Source organism: Eimeria maxima, genomic scaffold (assembly GCF_000499605.1).
Source record: "Eimeria maxima Weybridge genomic scaffold, Emw_scaff994, whole genome shotgun sequence".
NCBI classification, from domain to species: domain Eukaryota; phylum Apicomplexa; class Conoidasida; order Eucoccidiorida; family Eimeriidae; genus Eimeria; species Eimeria maxima.
Window position 1 is genome coordinate 1 of NW_013566916.1, and position 12868 is coordinate 12868.

At 45.7% G+C, this 12868-nt stretch overlaps 1 protein-coding gene across 1 annotated transcript; it reads left to right on the forward strand.

Moving 5' to 3' along the window:
* Positions 1-106: 106 nt before the first annotated feature.
* On the forward strand, positions 107-12508 carry EMWEY_00047000 (hypothetical protein; the record flags this gene model as incomplete). Its single annotated transcript, XM_013483168.1, has 19 exons — positions 107-344; positions 1146-1315; positions 1807-1955; positions 2130-2304; positions 2899-3132; positions 3376-3611; positions 4018-4206; positions 4537-4613; positions 5199-5245; positions 5600-5709; positions 6101-6953; positions 7633-7929; positions 8525-8697; positions 8971-9200; positions 9329-9397; positions 9630-10153; positions 10801-10941; positions 11311-11581; positions 12243-12508. Coding segments are annotated over 19 exons (4449 nt in total), but the record flags the coding sequence as incomplete, so codon positions are not given.
* Positions 12509-12868: the final 360 nt, after the last annotated feature.

Here is a 12868-nt window from a genome sequence, read left to right on the forward strand (position 1 = left end):
TAATATATATATATATTGTTGCTTACCTGCACGAGGTGTTTGTGTTCCTTTTTGGTGCAGGCCTTGTGCGATGATTGTGCCTGATGTGTTGTTCATTTGTGAGAATATGTTAATGTCTGAGGGATTTGTTTGTGCTCGCGCTCTGGCGCACAAGTTTGTGACTCTTTATGGCCTCTGCAAAACTCTTCTTTCCGACGCCAAGCATTACGACTGGGGCTTAAGAGCCGTCAAAGCGGTCTTGCGGCAGGCAGGTGCCCTCAAGCGAGCAGATCCTAATGTGAACGAAGATACACTCCTCATGAGGGCCCTTCGAGACTTTAACATCGCCAAAATCACTACAGAAGGTACGACACCTGCTAAACGCTGCAGCATGTGCATGCATCTATGGTCTACCCGCTAAGACAGTTGTTGAGGGACAGAAGGAGTTACAAGCGAGGGAATATAATGCTGCACAATCTCAAACACAGTAATGCAAATGCATGCATGCATGCAGCTACTCATCAATTATTGCATGCAGATACTTTTCAATTTTACGATATGTGCATTCGCCTACTTGTAAACTATTGCACGCAGCTGACTGCACCGTATGAAGCAACAATGTTTTAACAGACACCCATTCACAAGTATAACGTCTATTCTACAATTGTGGGGATTGAGGGGCTGTCAGGGGCCAGGCTTTGTCTGCGTGCCGACAAATCCTATGCAATGGCTGGCAGTCGTGATTAGCGAACAAAGCCAGAAATAATCAGCAGACCACGCCACATTGGTATTTGCCTTGGTGTTGTCAATTGACAGCAAATATGTGCGCACTGCGTTGGATTGCATGCGGGTGACCCACACGAGATTATTAAAATTAGCAACTATAATAATTATACCAACGATTTTAACTGTAATATTGGGTTGAGTGACAAAAGTGCAGATAATAATGCAACTAGGCTTTTTATGCGTGTTGTATTTGCATACATGAAGATCTGCCATCTGAAGGCCCAAGTGATACAGCATCAACAGCAGCAAACCCGATAGAGCTAAAAGCAATTCTGCTTCTTCGAGTTGCCACAATAATGTCACTAACAACTCCTTCTACGCATTCACTCGTGCGTGTCCAGATTGTGTGCTTGCTTTCTTGCATGCGTGCGTGTCTGCAGATAAGCCCATTTTCTTGCGATTGATCGAAGACTTATTCCCTGGGGTGGTGTCTCCACCTAAGAGAGACGTCGAGTTCTGGAAAGTTGTAATGGCAGTGGCGAAAGCACAGAAGCTTCAGTGCGAAGAACAGTTCATCCTTAAGTGTGTTCAAGTCAGAGAGGTGCTGCAGGTAAGACGTCATGGGTGTTAATATACATATATCTACACGTTCATGCACATGCATATACGTGTATCTATGTACTTGTATATGTATATGTATATGTATATGTATATGTATATGTATATGTATATGTATATGTATCTCCATATATGTATGCACACTTCATCCGTCCATCTGTTGCCCGCTCCCCTAAAATTTGCTAGCTGCTTGTTTGGGCCAGTGGCGGGTTGGCATTTTAGTTGATTTAGTTCCCATTTTTCTGTTCTTTGGCCTATTCTTTTTCTATCTCCTTTATTCAGTGTTAAGGGGCAGAAAGACGACATTCGAACGTACACCATGCATGTAACAGTCCATGCATGTACTCATGCACACAAGCAAGCACTGCAGTGTGTGCACGCATTGCCCTGGATACTTGCATGCTTGTGCACGCATGCGGCGCCATGTATTCGGGAATGCCTACTTCATCAATGGTTCACCGGTACATCTGTGCCTCCATGTAGGTGCGTCACTGTCTGTTTATTTTGGGGCCCCCGGGTGCCAGCAAGTCTCGCGTGTGGCAAACGTTGTCAAAAGCCCTGAAGGCAATTGGAGAAGACGGGGTTGTGGAGGTGTTAAACCCGAAAGCCATCTCTACCAACGAACTCTACGGGTACGCTTATGTATATCAACGTACGTAGACGAATGTAATTGTGGCCATGAGTATTGCATGTGTATATTTGAGTACTTGCACACAGGCTAGCAATATTTACACTCCCACATTGTTGAGTGTAGACTGCTTATCCCTTAGAGTTTCATGCGTGAACGCGTGAGTCTCTCTCTGCAGTTACATGACCCCAGCGAAGGAGTGGAAGGACGGCGCAGTAGCTGTGATAATGCGCAACATGTCAAAAGAAAGAGGAGGATTTAAGTCTTCACATTTGCACAAGTGGATCGTCCTCGACGGGGACATCGATGCAGAATGGATTGAATCGATGAACACCGTCATGGACGACAACAAGGTGATCTGGAACGGAAACCGTAGATCACAGTCTCTAACTGACAACCAGCAAACCCGCACGCCCTAAGCTCTAACTCCAGAAACCACATCCAAAACTGCAAACTACAGATCCTAAGATTCAAGCCACAAACACTAAACCACAAAGCCTAAGCCACGACTACAAAACCTAAGCCACAATCGCCAGTCGCACAAACCCGCACATGCGCATCACACCCGCCAAGCCGTAAACCCAAAATTCAAGCAACAAACCCTACGTCCCAAAACCTAAGCCTCATGCCCTAAACCACTAAAGCGCTAGCCCTACATCCCAAGAACGCAAACCCAAAGGCACCAGCTACACTTGGAAGACGTAGCAAATGCCACAAACTTTAGACTACAAAGACAAACACAACAGCATACGTGGTTGCCAGCCCCAGTTCACAGACGGAACACCTTGAAGTAGCAACAGAGCCTTGGACTGGACCTGAAGGGTTAAACATTGTATGTCGCGTACAGCTGCATCATTGGAACTTCCAGCTCCGTCCTCGGATCTTCTTTGTTTTGGTGATACGCGAGAGCACTGGGGGTGTTTTGTTGTGCTCGCTATGGTTTGCAGGTGTTGACATTGGTGAGCAACGAGCGTATTCCCTTCACTCCAACTATGCGCATGATATTTGAAATCGCGGACATGAAGCATGCAAGCCCTGCCACTGTCTCAAGAGGTGGGGTCGTGTTCATTAACGAAACGGACGTTGGCTGGAAGCCGTTTGTGGACTCGTGGAGAGAAACCCTATCTGATCAAGTCGCTCAGTCGCAGTTCTACCTGCTCTTCTCCTACTACTTCGAATCCGTAAGTCGAATCCTGCAACCTGCAAATCTCCTACTACAAACACCACGCAGCTTTTCATCGAATCTCCTCCGGAAATGCCTTGGGTTTAGGGTCTAGGGTTGGCGGCGTAAGGCTTGCCTTTGGCGTCTGGGGCTCGGAGGCTAGTACTTGAGTTCCCGTTTAACTACTGAAGACTTGGAGTATGTCGTTTATCTCTTAGAGTTTAGGGTCTACGATCTAGGGTATTGACCATGTGGTGCGCAGAACATCGATATGTTCCGGCGGAGTTTCAAGTTCGTCTGCCCCATGACAGACATAGCATTTGTAGACGGCATTTGCTGTTTTGTTGATGCGCTGCTATGCAAAGACAAAGCTACAGCAGAAGCCTTTAAGTCCAAAAGTGTTGACGAACAAAAGCTTACATACGAAGGCTACTTCCTTTCAGCACTCATGTGGACTGTGGGCGCCTGCGTCGCAGACGATAAAGCGGTCAACTACAGGTAAATTACTCCTGTTACACTGTAAACCCTAGGTTTACTAATGGGTTGAGTAAATCTTCCGCCTGTATTTCATCTAGCGTGTTTAGAATACGAATCTGTGCTGTGTTTATTCGTACAATTCAATGGCGTTTCCATCGTACTATCTCCGTATGATTTAACTGCACTTTTTTTCAAAATATTTTTGCCAGTATAAATGATGTAAGACTCACTAATATAAATACTTTCATACATATGTGTATATTCAGTCCAAATTCCCTGGTTTATTGGTGCCACACTGCCGGTAGCCCACGCCAATTCTTTAATGGTGCACCTTTGAGGAGCAATTGCCTTTCAAACCCACCAGCGTTTCCAACGCCTACCTGCTTATGCACGCCTGCATGAGTGCATGTATACTCTGTGGCCCCAGATCTCAGTTCAACAGTTGGCTGCGAGCTGCAGCTCGCATTAAGTTTCCTGAAGGCGGTCTTTGCTTTGATTACTTTTTTGAAGAGAAGACCTGTCAATGGGTCCCCTGGAGTACCCAGCTGATGCCCTATGAGCCCGTCACTGAAATGCTTTTCAACAAAATCATCGTAGCCACCACGGATATCCTCCGGTAAGCTTTATTAAGATCCCTGCTTAGGGTCTAGGGCTTACCTGTTGTCATGCAGATGATTACCTGTCAGAGACTACGTGCGCGAGGTCTTTCAAGACTGCGCAATTCTGATTTAGGGTCTGCTGCATACTAGTTAGGGTACAGTGCTCCGTAAGACTCCAAGATACTGAGTATACACAGATTTGCGTTTATGTATAAATATATTGTGCCTCTTCAGCCATTTATCGTAACCTTAAACTTCCTTGTGTTGTTCGGTCGTGCATTATATTGAACATTCGCAGTGGTTTTGCACTCACAGGTAATTATTTATGTTGCTATGCTTGCGTCCAGCATCAACTACGTGAACGAACTCTTCTGCAAACGCGGAAGGGCCGTGCTGCTCGTTGGCTCCTGCGGTTCTGGAAAGAGTACGATTGTGAAGGTGACAGGACTCACTGATGCCCAAGAATGCATTCACTGAACACATATTCAATAAAACACTTGCTCACGGTGTAGGGTGTAGGGTGTAACGACACATTAGAACGCTACATTCAGTGAATACATATATTTAATATTACAAATAGTTGATCATAGTGTTTATGTGTATATATTGAAACACCCATGTAGCAGCGTATTCGACTGTACGCTCACTTCAGGCATATGCAATAACCGAAATATCCACATTTTAACTTTTCTATGAACGCAGTGAATGTTCGTATACAACTTTATGCAGTGTTTCACAGTATTCCTGTACTTACAAGTTTTGCCCTACTTCTGTGTGCTTCTTCCGTTATCACCCTGTATCGGGGTCGATGTCGAAGTAAAACTATTGGTCATTCAGTGGCCCACTTTGGCTTAATTCAATGTCCTGCTCTTCCTGAACGGTGTTGAACCTGCGAAGACACAACGCGCTATCCTGTGAAAAGTACATTGTTCGACGGACGCATTTGTATTGTGCCTATCCAGTACGAATACTTTTGTTGGATTGGTTTTGGTTGTCTGTTATTGTACAGATGTGTGCCTGTTCTTTCGCCTTGCTCTGGTGCTTATGTGGATAAAGGTGTGATATCTGCATTCATGCTTATGTTAATCCGCATCTTGTTTATTTCTACACACGGATATTTATATTAAAAGCTCCATCTTTTCAATCAGGTTCTGCTCATCTTTTGCTTATCCGTTCGTTGCCTTTAAGAGTCTCCTTCCTCTGTTTACTTCACCCCAACGACTGTTTTCTTCATTCACCTGGTGTACCTGTCCCATCTTCCCTTACAATTTCGCAGGAAATATGCGCTGCGCATAGAGACATCTAAACGTATACATAAATATATATACGTATGTCCGTTCGCCGTCTTTAATTTTGTGTTGCTTCACGTTAACCTGTCCGTGTACGCATGTCTCGTTGTATTTGCTGAAGGACTTCCTAAGGCGTCTTCCTCCTGAATTTGAAAGTGCGACGATTAATTTGAACTCCTACACAGACTCTCGCACCTTGCAGAGCATTTTGGCCTCCAACATCGAAAAGCGGTGCGCCAGTGTACTACAATTATGCTACACATGTAACCATAATGTGGTTATGAAAATATCACGCTTGTAGTAGCGTGTTGGAGCTGCTTCCAGTTTCATCGCCTTCGTCATCGTCCTATTCTTGCGTCCCCTTTTCCAGTATTGGCGTGCACTTCATAGTGTCTCAGCGATGTAGACGAACAACAATTCTTGTGAAAACCTCTCTGTTGGAAGCAGTAGCAGCATATACACTTTGAGGCGCCGTTAGAGCCTGATAATTGTTGGTTCGCAACTATATGCGCTCTTCTGTGTGTGTATATCTCTAGCTGCTTTTTTGCGTACTTTTTCCTACTTTTTTAGGGTGTAGGTTTCATACTTTGCGTTCCTCTTTGTGAATTTGTGTGTATAACAGCACGGGTCACACGTACGGGCCTGTGGGCAACAAGCGCATAGTGTATTTCATAGACGATCTGAATATGCCGTTTGTCGACAAGTACGACACGCAGCCTCCTTTGGAGTTGCTGCGTCAGCTGATGGACTACGGCAGCATGTTTGACAGGGCGCACTTAGAAGACAGAATGAACGTGGTGGATGTACAGTACATGGGGTGCATGAACCCCACGGCGGGGTCGTTCAATATCAGCTCGCGTCTGCAGCGCCACTTCTCCGTCTTGACGTGCTTTGAGCCCGATGCAGAAACCATCGAGCGCATTTACGGGAGTATCTTGCGCCATCACTTGCTGCCCTTCGATGCTCCTGTTGCTGAACTGGGGGCAAATATTGTACAGGCTTCTATTGACTTATTTGCTCAAATACACGCTGACCCTGCCTTCTTGCACTCGGCAAAAAAATTCCACTACAACTTCAACCTACGCGACCTCTCCAACTTGTTCCAGGGAGTGCTAAGGTCGTCTGCTTCGCTGTATAGGCAGCCAACGGGAGGGCGCCTGAAGCTCATTCGCCTGTGGCTGCACGAAGCAAACCGCGTGCTGCGAGACAGGTTAATTTGTGAAAATGATATGAACGCCCTCGATAATATCCTCACGGGAGTCACCAAGAAACACTTCCCTGATGAAGAGCAAGACCAAATGCATGCAGCCCCAAATGTCATGTGCTCCTTCTTATCCGAAGCTTCTGGCAACGATGCAGTTCGTAACACCATCAAGCAACGGCTCAACCAAACACTTTTTCACTATTGTACAAGCACACAGCACAGCAGCCAGGCATATTCAATTATGCAGACAAACTGTACAAGAGATGTTCAAGTAAACGCTCGACTGTATTCCTAAGTATTCAAAGTCAACACTGAATTCGCTAGGCTCTGTTCGGATAGTCCAGTCCACACAGGCACGCTGTCGGATGCCGCATTACATATATTACGTACTGTTCGCTTTACACGGCATAGTATGATTAGTATGATGAAGTGTGATGAAGACACTTTTCAATAAGGGGGTCAAGCGCCTTTTTCCCCCGTTTCTTGTCGGAAAATCCGAAGCTGGCATTGGGCAGCTTAGATAGAAAATGCAGCCGCAACTTCCAGTCCTGCATGACTAACAATAACAATAGAGAAGAAAAATGGTTTGAATAATAGTTTATGTACAACATCGATTCACTTGTGGAATGTTTCCAGTAGTGTTTTAAGTTTTACATATAGAGTGCTTCTGCCGGTGTACTTATCACTGGTGTGATTTATACCTGTACGTTGTTTTCGGCAAAAATGAGAGTACAAACTGCTTTTCCGTACACATGCATTCGAACAATTATGTTCTTTGGCGCCTGTGTGTACATGCACGTTTTTGTATATCTGCGTCCAAGTACGCGTACAGATTAGACGCAAAGGTTTGAGGTGTACACCAGCGCAAATCCACGAATATATCCAGCAAATATTCCTACCGGCTCCCATGTTGACCTGAAGTGACTCCTTTGATGTGGGACTTTGTTCAGGTGTACATACCGGCTGCAGACATGGACTCGTTGCGCGCGGTGTTGGCAGAGAAACTGGAGGAGTATTCACAGACGTTTACGGAGATGAACTTGGTGTTATTTGACGATGCAGTGTTGCACGTGACGCGTATATGCAGAATAATAGACCTGCCTGGGGGCAATGCGCTTCTTGTGGGAGTGGGAGGCAGCGGCAAACAGAGCCTCAGCAGGCTTGCGTGTTTCATATCGAAAGTCGACACCTTCCAGATCGTCGTCAGCCAGCACTACGACTGCGCGGCATTCAAAGTAGACATGCAAGTAGGGCACTTGCATGCTGTTATACTTTTTGGGGCTTAGGTTTAGGGTTTAGGTTTGGGAGTTCTACTTTAGGTATTCCTGGGTCGTGCAGCACATACATTGTAAAACAACACACTTGCGAGACCCAACAAAACCTCTAGGGTCTTTAAGAGGCAACGAAATGTTTTAAACCCTCGAGCATGTAACGCAGCATCCTTTTAGTATCCTTCAAAGGCAGACGCAGCACTTCAATGGTTTCGAGTCTAGGGTATGGGGCTGCAGAATTTGGACTTTGGATATGGCATGGGTAAAGGGACAGGCTAAGGCTTCGAATTATCTCAAAACCTTCCGACTGAAAAGCCAAACGCCATAACTTAAGAATCAGTTCTTAACATGTCTATCCCTTTCCTGGTCCTGAATAGGACCAGGACCTTTCCTGGTCCTGAATAGTCTGCCTGTCTCTCCCTGTCCCGTCAGTCGGTCGGCTCGCAAACGATTCAATTACTTGTCTCATCAGTCTGGTGGACAGCTTCTATCGTACATCTCGGCAGGCGTTGCACCGGGCAATAAACAAGAGGCAAATGGTCTTTGTACCGTTGCTGCGCTGTCTCCTCAGGAGTTGATGAACAAAGCCCTTGTGCGCCCCGGTACGCCGCATGCGCTGCTGCTGACAGACCAACAAATTGTAGACGAAGAACTTCTGGTTTACGTCAACGACCTACTCGCCTCAGGCAACATCCCCGATCTCTTCACTAGAGATGAATACGAACAGATCTTCGCAACACTCAGGTAAAAGGACACTAAGCACTTCAAAACCGATTGATGTAACTCTTGGCGTTTTTTCGCACATCTCCTTCTTTGATATCTCAAATTAACTAAAAGGTCCAGCTGTAATTGTCCTTGGAAACAACCCAAACCTGGCACATCCTCCACCGTTAATCCCCGAATACAAACCCAAGCCCGAATTTACAAACTCTCAACGCCGTCCATCTGCATTTAACCGGAAAATTCTTCCACTGACTGCCCTTTGTTTGCTGTCTTGCACCTGTTTGTTTACTGCAGAAAGCAGCTCAGACCTGGAGCTGCTGCCAATACTCGGGAGGCCATGTGGCAGGTGTTCACAGACAAAGTACAAACAAATGTGCACGTGATTCTTTGTCATTCACCTGTTGGCGAACACTTGAGAGTTCGAGCACGCAAGTTCCCAGGCCTCATCTCAGGAACAACAATCGACGAATTCCACCCTTGGTCCAGAGATGCCCTTGTGCAAACAGGCACTGCTTTCCTCAAGGGTGAGCAGGGATCAGCAGGGTTGAGGGGATAGAGATTGAACGCATTGGTCCCGGCGTCGCTCTAACTGACCTTGCGTATGTGCGCATGCATGATGAGCTCATGATGCTGCTACCGTTGGTGCTTCCAGTGTTGCTACAACATCACTTCATTTTGGTGGATGCTGTATCTGCGTTTGGTACTTATGCGATAGTTGCGAGTATATACACCGCATATTCTGTTGTGCCAATGCACACAGTGCAGGTAGAGTACGCAACTCAACCAGTCAACAAACCGTGTGCGGTATGCATGCGATTCAAGCAATGCACGCAGTGCATGCTATTCATGTGATGTGCACAATGCATGCAACGCCACAAATGGAATCAGTGCATTCCATGTGTGCAATGCACGCGCTTTGTGCACTGAGTGCATTGCATGCACGTGCGCTGCAGACGTGGAGCTGCCTTCTGAGGATTTGCGGGGTTTGTTAGCTGAGCACATGGCGAATGTGCACTTGAGTATTGATGCGGCGAACGAGCGCTTCTTACGAGAAGAGCGCAGGCACAACTACACTACGCCGAAGTCTTTCTTAGAGTTGATTGCTTTCTACAAGCAGTTCTTGGAGAGGAAGAGAGAAGAGGCAAACCAATCGATCGAGCGCCTACAGAAGGGTCTCACTACACTCAAAGAGACTACAGCAGAGGTGGAGGGCCTCAGAGAAGACTTGAAAGAAAAAATGGCCGTGGCAGATGAGAAGAAAGCAGCCGCAGACGCCCTGGTCGAACAGGTGCTGAAAGCGTCAGCTATTGCTGATGAAGAGGCAGTCATAGCAAACACCGAAAAAGACAAAGCCAACCAGCTCAGTCAAGAAGCCGCTGCAATTCAGCAAAAGGCAGACGAAGAACTCTCAGAAGCCATGCCTGCTATGGAGAGGGCCCGCGAGGCTGTCAAATGCCTCACCAAACCCGCAATACAAGTAATGCTGAAGACAACGCCAACTAGAAATTCGATGAGTTGCCAATGATACTAGTAGTTAAAGCAGCTGTGCATGCTTAAACAAACTCATTTGTCAGAACAAATTACATCAGACAGGAAGCTGCTAATTAATTGGCAATCATGGACAGCCCAAAACAGGTTGGTTTGTTTCCGCAGCAGTAGGTACAGTTACGAGAAAAATCAAAACTGCCAGGTTCAACTGCATACACCTTTGCCAGGCCAACAGCATGCACAGAGTGCTGCTCAGCACGCGCTCTTTCGTTGGAAACTAGCGATACTATAAACAGTACAGCACCAATTACACAGTAAAAACTTGTTTACAATTATAGCTGTAACATACGTATAATGCCAAACGTAATAGTGTAGACTGAGTCTGCCGGCTACGACTGCATATACGTACACATATAATAATATATAGTATATACATCAGTAACAATGTGTAAGCACATTCTCCTTTCTTGTCTTGTGTGCAGCTCGCACTTGTGATCCAAGTCTTGTGTGCAGCTCGCACTTGTGATCCAACCAAAGTTTGCAACAGTGATAACAGCGCCAGCGAAGCTCAAATTGTGCAGCTGTACTTTCGAAACACACCGTGGCATATTTTCTAGGTGTGTCTACATTGCGCAGGAGCTGAAGTCGCTGCCCAAGCCGCCTGCGGAGTGTTTAGAAGTGACGAAGGCGGTCCTTATTATGCGGGGAGAGACGAAAAACACCGAGTGGAAGGCAGCGCAAAAGATGATGAGTGACCCTGCAAAGTTCCTCGACCAGGTAGGTCCTAAGCCTTAGGTCCTATAACCGTAGAATCTAAACTATGTAGGGTCTACGGTCGCTAGAATCTACAGCAAGGATAGCCCGTGTGTGAATTGAGGTTCTAAGTGCACAATAAAAAGACCGAAGGGGAAGAAGCTCTTAGCAAGTTATGTATAGCTTATTCTCTCGTTGTCACCCTCATTTACAATATCCACTTATTTTTACCTTCGGTTCTGCCTCACCGACCCTTCGCTTGACGAGACAATTATTAATTACCTTTATGTCGTGATGCGGAGAAAACATAAAATGAATGAGATAATTACGTTTCCATGGTTGCGTTATAAACAGTATAGTCTTACTGTGAGAATTCTTCCTTTTACATTTCAGGTGCGTGCTTTTGACGCTGAGAACATGACGGAGGAAACAGTGAACGCGATCACTCCTATCATATCTCAGCCCTTCTTCAATTTTGAAGTGATGAAGGGCAAGTCTTTAGCAGCTGCATTCCTGGCAAACTGGGTTGTCAACATTGTCACCTACAATACCATATACAGAAAGGTCAAACCCCTCATGGATAAATTCGCGGAGGCGACGGAGTCCAAGAACAAAGCAGACTCAAACCTCGCCCAAGTCCTCGAGAGAGTCCGAGAGATTAACGGTGAGAGATCCTCCAGTTTTCATCATGCAGTTATAGGCCACATAGACGCTGGTAGATCCACTTGTGGGTACGCTGTCCGCCTTTACAGAGTTTTTATTGTGTACTTTTCAAACGTAGGTGCACATGTATGCATGTCTAAGGATGGGACAACACGCCCAGTGCACGAATGTGCGCATATAATTGGATATGCATACATACAGCTCTAGTCGTATCTGCACACACAAGGGAATATTCTGAAATCTTGCATAGATGCTTGATGATACATGTTAAATCGTGTGAATATGTATTGTCGACTAAAGCCTCCCTTAACAGCTGCAGTATTACCATAACCAGAGTTGTTTTGCAGCATGGTTGAAATGCGTTTCTCTGAAAGGAGTTAATTGCATTAGCAACAGCACACTCTTCATTATTATACTACAAACACTATTCCGGTTGTCATTATGTCCGCTGTAAAATGTCGTTATTAAACACATGGCAGCAGCTATGCTACTCATTGAAACAAACGGACATTCCAACCCCGGCAATAGCAAACGCAGTAACAACGGCAGCAAACAATTAACAGCAGTAGCATCACGTGAGCAGTGGCTCCAAACGCAACAGCAGCATGGTTACCCAAAGCAGCAGCAGCTGCTGCAACGTGGGCTCTGTGCGTTGTCTTTAGAAAAGGTGGCGAAGCTGCAGCAGAAGATGCAGGAAGCAGACGAAGAGCGCCAGGGTGTTGTTGCGCAAGCAACAGAATGTCAGTTGAAGTTAGATTTAGCGGAGCGGCTTGTGAATGGTTTAGCAGATGAAAACAAACGCTGGAATGAGTCCATGACAGAACTCGAATCCTCTAAAATGACTGTCATCGGCGATTATCTCCTGGCCGCTGCTTTCGTCTCCTACGCTGGAGCATTTTCGGCACCCTTCCGCGTCGGCCTCATTGAGGTGATGACAATTGCCCAAAGATATTCTTGGTTAATATTTATTTTGGTAGATTTCGTTCGTTTGTGTGCTTTATTTTTCATGTTTGTTGCTTGGTTAATGTGGTCGATTTGTTTACTGTTGCCGCTGAAGATTGAATGTGTGTATGCGTACATGTCCGCATGCGGGCGCCTTTTAAACGTTTATTTCAGTGTATTTGGCTATAAGGTGTTCACGGTTTAGATGAAGCCTGCAGTTGTGTGGTAACCACATATGCATTGTTCCTCATATATTTGTTATATTTTTATATAGTGTATATGCCAATATGTACAGATAGGTATGTATAGAAGAAGAATACGTTGACTGTTTATATATATATATATA